This window comes from Anarhichas minor, unplaced genomic scaffold (genome assembly GCF_050575085.1).
Source record: "Anarhichas minor isolate MPS153535 unplaced genomic scaffold, ASM5057508v1 ptg000216l, whole genome shotgun sequence".
NCBI lineage: Eukaryota > Metazoa > Chordata > Actinopteri > Perciformes > Anarhichadidae > Anarhichas > Anarhichas minor.
Genome location: NW_027466662.1, coordinates 10360 through 28076, shown reverse-complemented (window position 1 = coordinate 28076; position 17717 = coordinate 10360). Strand labels below are relative to the sequence as shown.

The window sequence follows — 17717 nt, the reverse complement described above, 5'->3', positions numbered from 1 at the left end:
ACACATTTACATATAATTATTTATTAATAGTTACAGGTATTCATTGATACATCTACAGGACTTCCCAAAGTCACATCAGTGTGAATTGAGGCAGGTTGTTTTCTCAGCTGTGCAACCTGCACAGGTGAATGACTCGTCAAACATTCTTCACAGAAATATGTAAATTCAGCCAGATGTCGTGCTGTTGTTGTTGTTGTTGTTGTTGCTGTGTGTTGAAGATTGTTGGGTGGAGGGTTATTATGTGGGGCGCTCCCTGGGGCGGGTGACGTACTGCCACCACAGAGGGGGGAGGTCTCCCTCAATGCGGGCGGGAGGGAGGGCTTCGGTCTTGGGGCCTCCGGCTGAAGTCTCAGCCTGCAGCTGGGCGACCTGGAACCAAGATCAATTGTGACGATTAACGTGCTGAACCAAACATGCAAGTATCATAAACGTCTGTTTGCCACAGAGCTCATTTTCTGCACTGATCAAAGTACCTTAAATATTAAAAGGGTATAAATAGGTAGGACTATAATGTCTATTTTGCTTCTTGTAAAGCGCAAAGAGGAGGCGACACGGTGGAATGTAAAACATGTGATGTGTAGACGGACCGGGTGCTGAAACGCTCACCTCTTTGTCCCAGCTCTGCATTCTCAGTTTCTTCCACTGCTCCCTCTTGGAGAAGTAGTCGGGGTACATGGCCTTCTCTGAGGGGTGCCAGTGGTCCAGCACCCACTCTGGGACCTGCAGGAACAGAGCGGAGCTCAGGACGTTACATTACGATCGTCTGCATCTTCCTGTCATTATTCTAATCTTAAATAAGTACATTCAAGTGTTCCTTTTCTTTGCTAAAAACTCGCTCAAGATTTGAGGACAGAATTTGTCAGATTATGTGACGTAGATGGTCGTAGTTGCACACCCCTTACATCTCCAGCAGAGGGCAGTAACGACTCGATAGACCACATAGTGCTGCATGTCGATATCGGTCACATTGTTGTGAACATTTTATGAAAAGTTTAAGGTTGTGTTTGAAACATCCCTAGGCTTTATGTTACAGAAAAAAAGGGAAAAATGTGAAACAGCTTACAAACCTATTGTAGCCTCACAGAGACGTTTACAGGAAAACTCTCAAACTAATAAGTTCAAATAATTGTGTTGTTTTCGTGTCTCAAGTTGTGAGCTTCATAAAGTAAGAGATAAAATACTGAAGAAGAAGAAATGTGTATCCACAGGATAATAACATCCAGACGCAGCCCGTGACGCCCTGCCTCACCTTGTAGCACTCGTATCTCTCGTAGGACGTCCCGCCGGGGGAGTCGGGGAAGATGTAGGGCTGAGGGTGTTGGTTGGCCCAGAACTCCTCCTCTCCCGACTTCAGCATCATGGTGGCCTTCACCATGTCCTTCTCGTCCTTGCTGTCATCGAAACGAGCTCGCATCATGCAGGCGTAGAACCGGTATTTGTCTCTGTAACAATAAAAAAATTTAAAAAACAGTTACACGTCTTAAACCATACAAATGAGAGTGCAGAGAGAGACTCAGATGTGTGCTGTTACCGCAAGACTTCTAGTGCAGATACAGCGTGAACATGACACAAACAAAATTATCATGTGTGCTAATTGTTTTCAGAAGAAACACGACAGTGCGTTTCCTGTTTACACTGTAACATCGAGAAGCTTGACAATGTCGAAGTTGTTCTTGATTCTTCTTCACAATTCTTGTCTGCAATGTAACGTCTGGGTATAACTCCATGTAACTTTTAACTCAAAACCCTAAATACTGGTCTCACATGCCTAGTATGGTTCTGGCTCTATTTGTTTTTTTCTCTGTTGTTTTTATTACAATGTGTAACTTATTCTCAGATATTGTAAATTGTATATTGACCACATCTAGAGTGAATAACTTCATTCATTTTTGACTAATATATATATACTATACTATACTATACCTACCATACTTAACTACTACTTACTTAAACTGAACAGCATTTGACAAAAAAAAGAATTAATCAGTTCATCATCTGGAACAGAGTTAATAGCTTGATTAATTACTTAAGTAATAACAATAATAGATTTCACAGAACAGTGTTTGGAGTGGTGAGCAAATGAGAAGTAAGATTTCTCACTAAGTGAATTCCTAAAATGTAAACTCGCTTAATGTATATAATGTATGATGATTTCTGTATTTATCTATTCAGATCTATTAGACTACATTTGTAAGTTTAGCTGTTTGATATAAGGCTATAACTCGACTGGAATGGGTGACCTGGCTAGCCGTTAGCTTAGTTTAGCTGGTTAGCTTAGCAGCACAGCAAACACAGACTGTCTACGGTACAGCATCGACGTGTTATGTTCTTATTTTCGCGGTTCTTAAACGAAGACAAGCCCCTCTTACCTGAAGATGCACCATGACTCCAGGTGTCGAAGGGATTTCTTGTAAAGCCGCAACACCTTCTGGTGGTGAGTGAGATAGGCAGTGGCCATTTTCACCGTCCCCTGTCACCTTCTCGGCGAGCGGCGCGGTGGATTCTGGGACTATGTGGCGTGTGGACGTTATTACCGTAAGTGCACTTAGAATGCGCAAACGTATTTTCTTGGATGTTTATTTTGTCCCTTTTTCCCACAATTTAATCACAGATGTTAGTAATAACGGCTAACTACAACCAAACGCGCTCCATATTATCTTTCGTCTAGAACCTTTGGAGAGCAGGGAAAGTAACAAAAAAGCTAACTATACCAATAATGTGATTGCTCTCAGTTACAGTACTTACGGTATTGACGCATTATGGGATTGGTGAGAGCTGCATGTGTGGTTCTTTTTAGAAGTATTGCTCTTACAAACATGGCTCAGCACAAATTCATCGGTGAGACACTTGTGTTTGATGTTTACATTACATGACAGAAAGAGAAGGTTAGATGAGAGTCAGTGCATGCTGGTAATGGTGGTAAACAGACAAGCATGTGTGTTTTGAGTTAGCATGGGAGCTAGTTTGAGTTAGCCCTGCTGAGAAATGACAACACAGCAGTTACCAACTGTACAGATGTGTGCACGAACATGTCAGATGGTTTGATTTTGGTTTAAAGCATTTCACAACTCCTGATGACAGCTTATACATCAGCAACAGGTACTGTGCTTGGCATTAAAGTGAATGCAGATAGAGTCAAGAAAGGTGGTGGTTGCACAATATTAGAGTGGGAATCAAACCCTCAACCCACTGGGAAATTGAAGCCTTAACCATGTGCAGGTTTGGCTCATGATCATGCACTTTAAAAAATGCTCGTAGTTTTACATATTTACAAGCAGCTGAGATGACATGATGAACAATAGGAGTTAAAATGTGTACTGAGATGAGAAGTTGATCAATTATATATATATATTATTTCAAGAGGCGACATTCCAGCAGGATCACTGTATCATATCATAACTATATCATAAGAGAATATCAGTCAAAATGCACGATCCAAAATGAATCACAATATGTTTGGTGAAATATTTCAGTATCGATAACTTCCATCCTTCCCATTTCAGATATCGGTGTGAACCTCACCGACCCGATGTTCAGAGGACTCTACAGAGGGAAGCAGAAGCACGACGGTGAGCTACGCATTTACTTTTGGCTTGTGTGCTGTCGAGACTAGTTAACCTGAGATTAGTTAACCTGAGACCAGTTAACCCGAGACTAGTTAATCTGAGACTAGTTAATCTGAGACCAGTTAACCCGAGACCAGTTAACCCGAGACTAGTTAACCCGAGACCAGTTAACCTGAGACGAGTTAACCAGACTAGTTAACCCGAGACCAGTTAACCCGGGACTAGTTAACCCGAGACTAGTTAACCCGAGACCAGTTAACCTGAGACCAGTTAATCTGAGACTAGTTAACCAGACTAGTTAACCCGAGACCAGTTAACCCGGGACCAGTTAACCCGAGACTAGTTAACCCGAGACCAGTTAACCTGAGACTAGTTAACCAGACTAGTTAACCCGAGACCAGTTAACCCGGGACTAGTTAACCCGAGACCAGTTAACCTGAGACTAGTTAACCAGACTAGTTAACCCGAGACCAGTTAACCCGGGACCAGTTAACCCGAGACTAGTTAACCCGAGACCAGTTAACCTGAGACTAGTTAACCAGACTAGTTAACCCGAGACCAGTTAACCCGGGACTAGTTAACCCGAGACTAGTTAACCCGAGACTAGTTAACCCGAGACCAGTTAATCCGAGACCAGTTAATCTGAGACTAGTTAACCCGAGACCAGTTAACCCGAGACCAGTTAACCCGAGACCAGTTAACCTGAGATCAGTTAACCTGAGACTAGTTAACCTGAGACTAGTTAACCTGAGACCAGTTAACCCGAGACCAGTTAACCCGAGACTAGTTAACCCGAGACCAGTTTACCCGAGACCAGTTAACCCGAGACTAGTTAACCTGAGATCAGTTAACCCGAGACTAGTTAACCCGAGACCAGTTAACCTGAGACCAGTTAATCTGAGACCAGTTAATCTGAGACCAGTTAACCTGAGACCAGTTAACCTGAGACCAGTTTACCTGAGACTAGTTAACCTGAGACCAGTTAACCTGAGACCAGTTAATCTGAGACCAGTTAACCTGAGACCAGTTAATCTGAGACCAGTTAATCTGAGACCAGTTAACCTGAGACCAGTTGTGATTTTGTGACAGATGACTTCAATGAGATCATTGACAGAGCTCTCAGAACCGGAGTCGAAAAGGTAAGCCATGTCTCCATTATTACTTTTGGTTTGACTGAAATATCTCAACAGCTGTCAGATGGATTCTCATGAAACTTAGTGCAGACATTCATGGTCCTCAGAGGATGAATCCCACTGACTTAAGTGATCCTCTGACTTTTTCCTCTTGCACCATCATGAGGTCGACGTTTGTGATTTTGAGGGAAATGTTTCAACAACCATCGGACGGACTGCACTGAAAGGCGCTTGTGTTCCCTTTAGCATTAAATAGTAATAACTGTGGTGATCCGAGACTCTTAAGTCTTGTTTTTGAACACCGAAAAGCCATTTCGAATTTTTGTCTCATAAGTAATGTAAAACCTGTCGCTTTGTTCCAGTTTATGATCACAGGAGGAAACCTCGAAGACAGCAAGGAGGCTCTTAAACTAGCCGAGACCAGAGGTAAAACCACGACAAAAGACGTGTTGTGGATTTCTTTGTGGGCTTTTTACGATGGTATCGCAGAGCCTGGTGCACAACCTCAATGTGAATTCATGAGTCCAGTTCTTCAGGAGCAGAATCAACCAAATCTGCCTGATTCTGTCCTCTGTGCTCCACCTTTACACTCGCTCCCTGTGTGTTGTTACAGATGAGTTCTACTGCACGGTGGGCTGCCATCCCACCCGCTGCAGTGAGTTTGAGCAGAATGGTGAATCCCAGTACCTCTCAGGGCTGAGGGAGCTGGTGACGGCGCACAGAGGAAAGGTGGTGGCCGTCGGAGAGTGTGGGCTAGGTGGGTGCTGGTGACGGTGTTGCGTTTGTGCAGTAATAATTTAAAAAAAGATATAAAACACAAAAGGAAACGGAAATTCTTCAAATTTTATCCACAACAAATTTGACACTTGTGGCTTTTAGCTTTTTTTATACAACTACATCAGTGTGTATTCTTCTATAGAATATAAATATGATATCAAATATAAAGTCTCCAGTGTCCTGAGTGTGGGAGTAGGATGTGCGGATCGTAACATTAAGAGTTTCCATTGTTTAATGAGACTGTAATGTGTCTTTTCTCCCTGTTACAGATTTCGACAGGTTGCAATTTTGCCCAAAAGAGACTCAACTCAAGTAAGTTTATTTGTCTCTATTGTTTATTAAAGACCTGGAGGTTGACGCCTGGCTACGTGTAACAATTGTTTTCATCACAAACTAATCTATTGATAACTTTGTTGAGAAATTGTTAAATTGTTTGTCACAAAAATTTGAAGAAGCCCTTAAATACTCTCTTCACTGTTTCCTCTCTCTGCTTGTTCTGGTGTGGAACAGATACTTTGAGAAGCAGTTTGACTTGGCAGAGGAGACCCAGCTGCCGATGTTCCTCCACTGCAGGAACTCCCATCAGGAGTTCATCGGTAGGTTTGTTCACTCTGGACCTGGTGTGCTTTTTATTGTGAAACAAAGCATTTTACTGTTTCTTTGTCTCTCTTTGACAGACATCATGAAGAGAAACCGAGACAGATGTGTTGGAGGAGTGGTGAGGACATTTGTTTTACACTTTATGATATTCTTCAAAGTTAACTGTCTGGTAGAAAGTATACAAGAGAGGAAGACACTTTAAAGTGTTTCACTAAAAGGGATTCAAACTTTGCTACTTTGCGGTTTTTACTGATTTTGTTTGAAGTTTTTGATTTTCCAAGATGTTGTGGAAGCTGTCTGACGTTTCTTCTTTAAATTAGCTGTTTAAGTCCTCCGTGTGCATTGTGCATTGCATTGTGGGATCCTGGGTAATCTCCAGTTTACAGGAAGTGATGCATTTAATAGACACACGTTCCAATAAAACTTACTGCAGAAGGATCTCAAACATCTTCACTCATTACAAGATGTCTGTAGGAAATATTTGTAGAACATTGCTTTCACATTTGAAAGAAATAGAAACGTAATTCAATGGAATGGTAGTTTGCCACAAATGTAATTATTATGGTAAAGAAAGAAGAAATTAATTCACTAAAGTTGGAGACGAAACTATGATCCAGCTGATTACCTGAGAGTTTTATTATTTCAGGTCCACTCGTTTGACGGGACGGCAGAGGACGCGGCTGCCCTCATTGACCTTGACCTCTTCATTGGAATAAATGGATGGTGAGAGGATGTAGTGTTTCGCCTGAACTGAACCCGAAGACTTGACCCGACATGAACCACATGTGGACTCAGCTCCACATCTGGTCTACAATGTTGGATTCAGTGTATCATGCTAAATAACACTTGTCTAAGCTATGGAAGCCCATTCCCGCCAGCAAAAAAAATAAAAACTCCACCCCAAAAAAAACATTACTTTCTTTTGGGGTCATTTTTTTTTTTGTGGCGGATTTTTTTAATTATTATTTTTGGGTGGATTTATTTATTTATTTATTTTTGGGTGGATTTTTGTTTTTGTTAATAATAATTATTAATAATAATAATTCAATGAAGGAAAGTGTTTTAATGTATTCTGTATTTAAAGTAACATGACTCATCAAATATGTAATTTTAGTTTTATATTCGCAATTATGTGAACAATACAGCCCTGATATAATGTATTATATTATATTATCTAACAAAGAAAAATCAGTTCAGCTCTGTGTTTCACGACATCATTTTGTTATTATTTATTTATTTTAATACTGCATGTTAAACAGTGTTTATTGTTATTTCTATTTTTCAGTTCCTTGAAAACAGAGGCCAATATTGAAGCCATGAAGTCCATCCCCACTGAGAGGCTCATGATAGAAACGGGTGAGATGCCTTCAGTTTGTTTTAGTATAAAAGGTATTTGATATAAATATTAAAGAAGATATTGATATTGGAGAGCATACACAAATGCTCATCATTACACAAAAGATCTGGATGTTTGGTGCGTCATATTGCTGTTTGACAGTTATTAATGCGTTCATACCTTCCTGCTCCTTCCCAGATGCTCCGTGGTGTGGCGTGAAGAACACGCATGCAGGCTCCAAATATGTAACAACTACATTTCCCACAAAGAAGAAGTGGGAGGCGGAGCATTGTCTGAAGGACAGGAACGAGCCCTGTCACATCATGTGAGTAACGTTGAGGTGGATTCTCTGCAGAACTCACTCGATAAATTCATCAGTTTGCAAGCGAGCAAACATCAACATTCTTCAGTCCAAAAGCTGATGCATAGATTTCACTATTTCTCTCGTCCAGACAAGTGTTAGAGGTGATGGCTGCAGCGAGGGAGGAGGAGCCGCTGGAGCTCGCCAACGCAATCTACAACAACACCATCAAAGTCTTCTTCAGCTCCAGCTGATGACGAAGCACGTTAAACCTTCAGGAGACCGACTGAAACGATCTTCATCAATGTGTGTGTGTGTGTGTGTGTGTGTGTGTGTGTGTGTGTGTGTGTGTGTGTGTGTATGTGTGTGTGTGTGTGTGTGTGTGAACGATGGATACAATTCTGTCTTTGCCAATTTTGAAAAGTCAAAAAACTTCTGATCTGTCTTCTTCTGAAATAAAATAAATTATGTTTTCATGGGTTTTTCCTTAATGCTTCAACAATTAGTTATTTTCTGTGTTTCATGTGCTTTTAAATTAAGTTTCTGTTGTTTTTTATTCATTTATTTTCCCACTAAATGTAAGCCTTGGTCATAAGGTCTGCCTCACTTCCTCTATGTTATTTAAAGAACATATACGCTCTTACATTGTTTACACTCAAACTATTTTTTCAATCATAAGGCTATCTATGCAAATTTTTTAACAATGCAAAAAACATTTAAGTCTGCATAAATGTACCAGTTATCATGAATAACTTAACAAAAACCTAAACATTAACAAACGTGTTGAAAGAGGACATTAACATGCATATCGGATCCAAATATGTTGTTATTTTTCACAAGACTAGTGTTAAAATAAATGAAAAGTATATAAAATGATAAGAAAATACATTAAATATAACTAAATAAAGCAGGTTTGATTCAAACTGTTCTTTTAAAGCTTTTATAACATTTATTTGGGTTTGTATATTAATTTAGAATTTAACTAAATGTCAAATCAAGTATTATTTCAATATCTTAGACTAACTAATATTATTAAGAAAATATGAGCCAGTTTTTTTTTTTTTTTTTTGTTTTGTTTTGTTTTATTTTATTTTATTTTAAGTACTAGACATCCTGATCCACACTCCATACCAGCTGGTGGCAGTAATGTACCAATTCATTGTTTGCCAACCGCCAATAAACCTAAAACAAAACCTCAAAAAAGAAGAAGAAGAAACTGTCGCGTCACCTGCCACGCCCTCTGACGCTGGACGTCACGTCACCTTACGTCGGAACTAACAGCCTAACAGCAACTTCTGCTGTGTGTTCCCAAAGCAACAGAAACGGCCATTTAATTAGATATCCAAGTATTTTTTTCAGGATATCAGACTCTGACGGTGTAACGTTTAATGGCGACAACAATCCGGAGGAGAGCAACGCGACGTTAAAACGTTAAAAGAGAAGAAGAAGCAACAGGAGGCTCAGACATGGCGGACAGGTCTCCACCTATCAAATAAAGACACCAAGCAAAGCGGAAACCGAGGAGGAGAGCCGGCTTTTTGTTGTTGTTGTTTATTCTAATGTTGCCAAATAGCCGGGGCTTTTCCTCAGGACTGTAAGCCTGCATGGCGTCCACTCCAGTCCGGCTCGGCCCGCAGGCCTTAGCGGTGCTCGATGTGGTCCTGAGAGTTCCGTGTATCTTTATTATCGACGCCATTTTTAACTCGTACTACGACCCGGGTTCGGGATGGACCGGCACGATGGTGAAGGTGTTGGTGAGAGTCATGGGTAAGTTTTGGGTTTTTAAAGTCCAGTACAGGAGCCTGAACAACTCGTGTCAAACTGGCAGCTAGCGTTAGCTTAACCGTGACGTTAGCAGTCAGCAGAGTGACGCTATGTCACCTGTCACACCTGAATAAAGCCGATTTAACCACCGCTAATAACATCAATACAAGCCGGGTTTATCTGACACAGTGCTGGCTCTTCTGCCTCAAACATAATTCAGTCTGAAATTTAACTTTTGATGCCAACAACTCGCCATCTCTCTCTCGCTAACCGCTAAAGTCAGGTATTATTTTTCATCCCAGATGTTGTGATACATTCTGTATCCCTAGAATCCTACGGTTGTCCTTAAAGTAAGTTTTAGGCCTTTTAGGCAGCCTGACATTCTGCCTGTCAAGATATATCTCTAGCCTATAAAAGCTGTTATGTTATGTCAATCATAGACTGAACTCTGTGTAAGAACACAGTTAATATTTCAGTAATAACCACAAGAGCTAAACTATATTTATCATTCTCGAAAATAGTGAAAAATGCACAATTTCCCAAGTTTACTTTTACGCTTTGTTTAGTCTGACTAATAGTGCAGAACTTAAATAAAATATCAATACATTAACATAGACGAGAATGAAAACCTATAAAACTAGAACCATTAAAAGTTTCAACTTTTTGTTTTTAAAATGACTTGAAAATCAATTTAAAAATTACCAGATTATTCGTGTTGTTGCAGTTTAACTTTATTTCGATGAACTACTCGAATAATCAACAATCATGTGACCTCCAATAGCCCATCATCATATCATATATGAGTTTAGTGTTCATAATCTCAAAGGCCTTGTTTGCATTTTTGCAGTCCGATATGTGGTTTCAGTTTTCTTTTACACAACTCATAAAAACATAATTTAAACTAGCATTTTAATCATTGCGTCACATGATTCTTGACTAACATGTCCATGTTTCTGTGGCATTTGACAGACAAAGCTATTCAGTGTCTTGATCCTAGTGTACGTTAACCACAGCTGCTGTTATTCTCCCCACACAGAACAATGTGGTGGAAGAGAACATTGTAGACAAACAACGACCCGGTTACATAACTCTCCGTTTGTTCAGGTTACCTTTGAACGGCTCCATGAAAGTCCACTCGGTGTTGGCCAAGAGCTCTGTGTTTTGGAGAGGAGTCAGCCAACAGTCTGATGACTCTTCAACACACTTTTTAATAATGTTTAGTGCCAGCAAGTAAAGCTAGTAGTGTTTACCTGAAGTCAAAACTACAACAAGACTTCAGAAAAGTGCTCAAAGGCGATGCAAATCAACATAATGCGCACTATTATTTGAAGTAGAAGACTTCCACAAACAGCCCTTTAAGTCCATTTAGTCACTCTTTACAAAGCTGGTCCGAGGTTAACGTCGTCACTGACTAAAGCTGCTCTCTGTTAGAGGTTAATGTCGTTCAGGAGACAAAGAATCCATATAATAAACTAATGAACATGGTGCAGGAGAGATGACGATAACCGGGATATGTAAAAATGAAATGTTGATATCATGTTAGTTAAAACTAATTGTGATAATATTTATATATATTCTCTCTGTTTGCTTTGTTGCTTGGTCAACATTTGACTCGTCAGGATTATCAGCTGACTGTTTACCTCTAAATCTCGTTTGTGTTGATATTGTTTCATCAGACAAACTTGAGAAGCTTCAGTCAGCGACAGTCCTGTGTTCACTTTCTACAACATCACATTTATTGTTAGGATATAAATAATGACAACAACAACAACAACAACAAATGAGTGTATGAATAAGATATGAAGCTGTTTACCTCATCACCAGATCCTGATGCTCCATCTGATAGAGAGACAGACAGAGAGACAGACATCTTTATAGGAGACAGTACCGTCCCTTTAACGTCCCCCCGTTGTGTCTCAGGTGTGTTCGTTTCCAGCCTGGTGCTGCTGCTCTCCCAGAAGGCCTTGTTTAAGTTCTACACCCTCTTCTCCGCCGTCCTCCTCGGCATGGCGGCGGTGCTCATCAACTACTACGCCACCTCCCACATAGACTTCTACAGCGCCTACTACAAAGCGGCGCTGGGCTTCCGGCTGCTGCCCAGAAACGGGCCGACGCTGTGGCTGGGCGTGGCGGCGGTGCAGCTGGTGTTCGGCGTGGGCTACGTGTTCCTGCTCGACCTCCAGTCGGTGTTCGCCGCGCTGGTGGTCCTGGACATCATGATCCCTCTGTGGGGGCTGATGATCGAGCTGCCCGCCGACGTCCGGCAGATGGTGGCCGTGTTCTCGGGCCTGGCGCTGGCTCTGAACACGGCCGTGTGCCTGGCCGCGAGGCTCAAGTGGTTCTACTACTCGTGCCGGTACGTCTACCTGCTCGTGCGGCACATGTACCGGATCTACGGGCTCCAGCTGCTGCTCGAGGACACGTGGAAGAGGATCCGGTTCCCCGACGTGCTGCGGGTCTTCTGGCTGACCCGGGTCACCGCGCAGGCGCTGATCCTGGTCTACGTGGTGCGTGCGGTGAGGAGGGAGAGCGGAGACGGAGGCACCGACTCACAGGTGAGATCACAACCGCCGAGTCTGCTTTTAATCAGGGTGTCTGACACTGAATTCAGTTCCTCTAAAAGGCCTCGGAGGGTGATTCTCTGACAAAGGTCTTGATAATTAGTTTTTTCCTTCTGAAGATGGTAACGTTAGTTCTAAATATATTTATTTGTGTGGTTGTGAGCTGCTGTGGGAGATATTGCACATCTATAAACTGAAAGTGTGACTGCAGGATTAATCTAATATATATCCTTCTTATATGCAGCTGGAATAGTACTGACAAAAATGTAAAATAAAGTCCCTAAATTCATGTACTTGATGAATACTAATCAGCCTTATCGTCGCCACTGGTTTTCCATTATTCTTTGACCTGTTTGATCGTTAAAAACGTATTAAATTGCATTCTGTCTGATATCAAAAAGGTCTTAAAATGTGTGTAATCGTTGTGTATAAATGTAAAGGGAGCTTTAAGTAAGGGTGACTCTGTGTTTCAGGGCTTCCTGCTGAGCTGGGACGTGTTCTGGGATCTCACCAGTAACCTCATCATTTCCGGCTGTGACTCCACGCTCACCGTGCTGGGGATGAGCGCCGTCATCTCCTCCGTCGCTCACTACCTGGGCCTCAGCATCCTGGCCTTCATAGGTGCGTGCGTGCGTGCGTGCGTGCGTGCGTGCGTGCGTGCGTGCGTGCGTGCGTGCGTGCGTGCGTGCGTGCGTGCGTGCGTGCGTGCGTGCGTGCGTGCGTGCGTGCGTGCGTGCGTGCGTGCGTGCGTGCGTGCGTGCGTGCGTGCGTGCGTGCGTGCGTGCGTGCGTGCGTGCGTGCGTGCGTGCGTGCGTGCGTGCGTGCGTGCGTGCGTGCGTGCGTGCGTGCGTGCGTGCGTGCGTGCGTGCGTGCGTGCGTGCGTGCGTGCGTGCGTGCGTGCGTGCGTGCGTGCGTGCGTGCGTGCGTGCGTGCGTGCGTGCGTGCGTGCGTGCGTGCGTGCGTGCGTGCGTGCGTGTGTGACTTTCCTTTAATCTATTTAATTTATAAGGATTCTGGAGTTCAGCGTCTTGTTTTGACCCTCTGCAGGTTCGACGGAGGAGGAGGATAAGCGTTTAGGCTTCGTGGCTCCGGTTCTGTTCTTCATCCTGGCTCTGCAGACTGGCCTCAGCAGCCTGGACCCCGAGGAACGCCTGGTACTTATCGTAGCTAGAAGCTGTAAAAAAAAAAAAAGTCATTATCATCAGATTTTCATCTTTCTGACGGTCCGTAAACTCATCGTGTGCGACGAACGCTTCAGTTAGGAATAACAAACAAAACGAAGCTTAAAATTGTGGTTTTTAAAAAGCCGCCCAGATGAACCGTTTACTCTCATCACGTACTGTAAAAAATATTGAATCCTGAGTTCCTCAGCACAACTAGGAAGCCATGATTGAAAAAAATCTATTGTATGAGGTAATAAGCTATAATGTAAGCTAATATGTTGCATACCTGTATGACGCATTACTACACAAACTATTTAATCCTTTATTCTCTTAGACTCTGAACTGGTAGACGTTGCTGACCTCTAATCCACGGAGACTTAAAGTCTTATTTTAACTTGTAATTGGCATTAAATGAGTCTTAAACTCTCTTAAGTCTAAGTTGATGAAACTTGGAGGCACCTTGAACCGAACACCTTGTTGATTTACCGACTTATTAGAAAGATAGTGTGCAGTATTGCTTGCTGTTAAACGCTAGCAGAGGTTGTGTTTTTAACTTTATGCATCAGTGACTGAGAGCCTCTCGCTTTTATTTTGAAGGTCCGCCTGAGCCGGAACATGTGCCTCCTGCTGACGGCCATCCTGCACTTCGTCCACGGCATGACAGACCCTGTCCTCATGTCGCTGAGCGCCTCCCACGTCTCCTCCGTCCGCCGCCACTTCCCCGTCCTGCTGGTGTCGCTGGCGCTCTTCGTGCTCCCCGTGGCGCTCAGCTACGCCCTCTGGCACCACTACGCCCTCAACACCTGGCTGTTCGCCGTCACCGCCTTCTGCGTGGAGCTCTGCCTCAAGGTGAGGACGGAGAACCTGTCGGGTCTCACCGGTCTGTGAGGCTCTCGTGATAGAAGATGCACCTTCTCCTGCTTCCCTCTGACATGTTATTTTTCCTGCTTTTAAAGCTGAAAACTGTTTCCAGAATGTCTTTTGAAGGTATAAAGAGCGTGGAGATGGTAATGGATCAGCTGTGGATCACATAGGTGGAGACAGAAAGCGTGGCTTACGTAGAGAACAAGGTCTTTGATGTTCCCCTTCCTTGTCTCCCTCCAGGTGGTGGTGTCACTGACGGTCTACGGCCTCTTCATGGTGGACGGCTTCTCCAACGTCCTGTGGGAGAAGCTGGACGACTACGTCTACTACGTGCGCTCCACGGGCAACATCATCGAGTTCCTGTTCGGCGTCATCATGTTCGGAAACGGCGCCTACACCATGATGTTCGAGTCGGGCAGCAAGATCCGCGCGTGCATGATGTGCCTGCACGCCTACTTCAACATCTACCTGCAGGCCAAGAACGGCTGGAAGACCTTCATCAACCGCCGCACCGCCGTCAAGAAGATCAACTCGCTGCCGGAGATGCGCGGCGACCAGCTGACGAACATCGAGGACGTGTGCGCCATCTGTTACCAGGAGTTCTCCACGTCGGCGCGCATCACGCCCTGCCACCACTACTTCCACGCGCTGTGCCTGAGGAAGTGGCTCTACATCCAGGACACGTGTCCCATGTGCCACCAGAGAGTGTACGTGGAGGACGAGAGCCGGGACCGAGCCGCCTTTTCTAATAACAACGGGGGCTACGCGGCGCCGCAAGACGTCGCCGCCGCCGCGGCAGACCCAGCGGCTCCGGACGCCGAGCTGCTGGGCGACGATGGGGCGGCGGCCGGCGGCGTCCAGGCCGCGGCAGGACCGGGGGGGCTCGACAACGAGCTGCTGGAGGACAACGACAGCATAGAGTACGACGAGGACGAGTGGGGGACTCAACATGGCAGCTCGCCAGTAGAAGAAGACTATATCAACGACGACACAGACTCCACCGAGGACTGACAGGAAGAGATCTATAGAAGAGAAATATACGTATATATCTTTATTATATTTAAGTTAATAATTATAAAAAACACAACAGCATCTTAATTTGTTCTTGAAAAATGTCAGGGATGTCATGCTTTTTATTCTTTGTTTGTTTTTGTTTGATTTTGAGTTTTACTCTAAAAGGGCTCGAGGAAAGATTAACTGCTGCTCTGAGTGAGTGTGTGCGCGTGTGTGTGTGTGTGTGTGTGTGTGTGTGCACGCCGAGGCTGCATGATGTAGACCAAAAACTCATACTTATTATTTAATAACCATTTTAATAACCTACATTTTGAAATGTGTGTATATATATATATATATATATATATATATATATATATATATATATATATATATATATATATATATATATATATATATATATATATATATATATATATATATATATATATATATATATATATATATATATATATATATATATTCTGCCCAGCATAAGTTGAAGCACACTGTGGAAATGTAGTTTTTCTTCCAGAGAAAAGAAAAGAAGCAACACTTGGGTCACATGACTTGTTTAGATTTTGTCATGTAAGCAGCCCCAGTGTGTGTGTGTGTGTGTGTGTGTGCACGTGTGTGTGTGTGTGTGCCTGCTGACATATAATGTGCTCAGACGATGTCTGGAGATGCAGTTGAAGCTCTCCAGCAGTGTGTTAGTTCATTAACGACGAAGAACCGGAGCGATTAAACTGATTCGAGCTTCAATCGACGTGCAAAGTCAGGGTTTTTTTGAGAGTTTTAAGAAAGTTTAGAGTGTGAAAACTGCTGTTATTGCTTCCTCCAGCTGTTATTTTTTGCCAAAAATGATTGGTTGACGGTGTGTGTGGCTCAAAGCATCAGTTCCGCTCACTTTCTCTTGATATGTGTTCTCTCAAATCCTGACTTGATTGATCTCAGCTCGGGTTTCCTGCACGCATGCTCGACGTTTTTTGTCACTAACCAACATAACCATAACCGACTTGTTAAAGCAGAGATTTGGTGAGCGTGTCCGGAGAGAGAGAGAAGGAGAGTGAAGCCGTTTTCTATCCACTCTGCACCGACCAGAGAACCTGAGAGGTGTGTCTGACTTTTACAAAGTGACTCGCTACTGAAATCACTGAAATACCTCTCGTCACGACTTACTGGTCTCTTGTGTGACCTCGCTTACATTTGTGTACGTTATTGTACATCTAATAAAACAAACACCATTCGGATGAGATGTTCTTTCAACAATGCATATTTCCTCTTCACGTGAATCAGTATTTAGTTCGGTGAATAACAGCGCTGGTGTTCGGGTGAGATGATTATTTCTCTAAGTGTCACAATAATACAGTATGAGAAGGTGCCACTTGTTTTATCTACGAAGTACTTTGCATTTCTTTCAAAAGGAAGAAAAAAAACGTACCATAATTACTTTTTTTTGTGTTATTAGTCGCGTTGTAAGAGCTGATTTTCGCTCATATCACTCAGTAAATGCACCTTTTTATGTTTTCTAATCACTGGTCCACACAGGAGTCCAACAGGCTCACACTGTGCTTCTAGTCTCAGGGTTCCTGTCTGCAGGCCTGAAAGAAATGTCACCAAGTCAGGCTCCTTGTATGTGTAACGTACTTGGGCAATAAAAGGTTCTGAAATCTTACGGAGCGGCAGAAAACAGTCTGGAAGTCACAGAAAACGCTGTCATTGCTCCCAATTTGTGATATTTATTCTTCTGTTTGGAGCTACAAGGAAGATGTCCGACTAAACACTGATGCTTAAACTACTGGAACAAAAGAACAGCCCAGAAATCATTCAGGAGACATGTTCTCAAATTGTTGTTTTATTTTATTTAGACGATACAGATCACAGAGGTCTTCATTGTGACTTTGTATTAAACCTCTTTGAAGCACAACTCCTCCCGAGTATTACACTGTTTAGACTTCCACAGCCTGAACGTCTTAAAGGGTTTGACTACAAACTCCTGTTCATTACTGTTGTAATCGCTGGTCGCAGAAAAATAAGCTGCAAGGAATCCGTGAAGTTCTTGTTGATGACGACGAGAGAGAGAGAGAGAGAGAGAGGCGGGAGGTCTGATGTGTGATTAGAAAGCTGTGCTTTTTGACATGTTTCTCAGCTGTGAAGGACTCTTGATTATTGGTTTGATTGATTGTTCTGGAAGCTTTTTGAAAAAGGTAAAAGCTGTTCATTTTTGCCTTTTGTTTTAAAAAGAGATTTATGTAAATAAAATCATCTTTGATATTGCGTTTGGACCCGTGTCTCCGATATGTCACGAACATCAACATTAAACATCAACTTTTTTTTTTCTTTTTCTTTCTTTTTAAAGGGACTCAAAACAATCCACACACCTTGTTGTGAACAGTTTCTTGTGGTTGCAAGAAAATAGATCCGACATGAAGCTGTCCAAAACAAACTAAATTGATAAATTGCACTACACATAATAGGAAAAAAACATATTTTTTATTTTGGGGTGAGCTGTCCCTTTAAATTACTTTGTCGAGTACATATTTGGCACACATAGAAATACAATGAGACTGCTGAACTGCAGTGAATATCATGCAGTGGACTCATTGGTCCAGTAGATGGAGCTATTTCACCATTTATGCTTTTAAAGTCGCAGTTCGCA

General features: G+C 42.8%; 3 protein-coding genes across 3 annotated transcripts; 2 read left to right on the top strand and 1 right to left on the bottom strand.

Annotated features, from left to right (window-relative positions):
• Positions 1-5: 5 nt before the first annotated feature.
• On the bottom strand, positions 6-2507 carry LOC142944385 (NADH dehydrogenase [ubiquinone] 1 beta subcomplex subunit 9-like). Its single transcript, XM_076085633.1, has 4 exons — positions 2370-2507; positions 1250-1442; positions 607-720; positions 6-369 (listed from the first exon to the last, which is right to left on the bottom strand). Exons 1-4 carry the CDS (start codon positions 2456-2458, stop codon positions 238-240), a joined length of 528 nt encoding a protein of 175 aa, XP_075941748.1. The 5' UTR covers positions 2459-2507; the 3' UTR covers positions 6-237.
• Positions 2508-2756: 249 nt separating this feature from the next.
• LOC142944376 (deoxyribonuclease TATDN1-like) lies at positions 2757-8189 on the top strand. The gene is made up of 12 exons (XM_076085629.1): positions 2757-2838; positions 3504-3569; positions 4656-4705; positions 5062-5125; positions 5313-5456; positions 5746-5788; positions 5987-6072; positions 6154-6194; positions 6723-6799; positions 7362-7432; positions 7611-7737; positions 7865-8189. Exons 1-12 carry the CDS (start codon positions 2760-2762, stop codon positions 7965-7967), a joined length of 951 nt encoding a protein of 316 aa, XP_075941744.1. The 5' UTR covers positions 2757-2759; the 3' UTR covers positions 7968-8189.
• Positions 8190-8903: 714 nt separating this feature from the next.
• On the top strand, positions 8904-15201 carry LOC142944383 (E3 ubiquitin-protein ligase RNF139-like). Its single transcript, XM_076085631.1, has 6 exons — positions 8904-9480; positions 11398-12032; positions 12512-12659; positions 13086-13192; positions 13799-14050; positions 14306-15201. The coding sequence occupies exons 1-6, from the start codon at positions 9318-9320 to the stop codon at positions 15074-15076; spliced, it is 2076 nt and encodes a 691-aa protein (XP_075941746.1). The 5' UTR covers positions 8904-9317; the 3' UTR covers positions 15077-15201.
• Positions 15202-17717: the final 2516 nt, after the last annotated feature.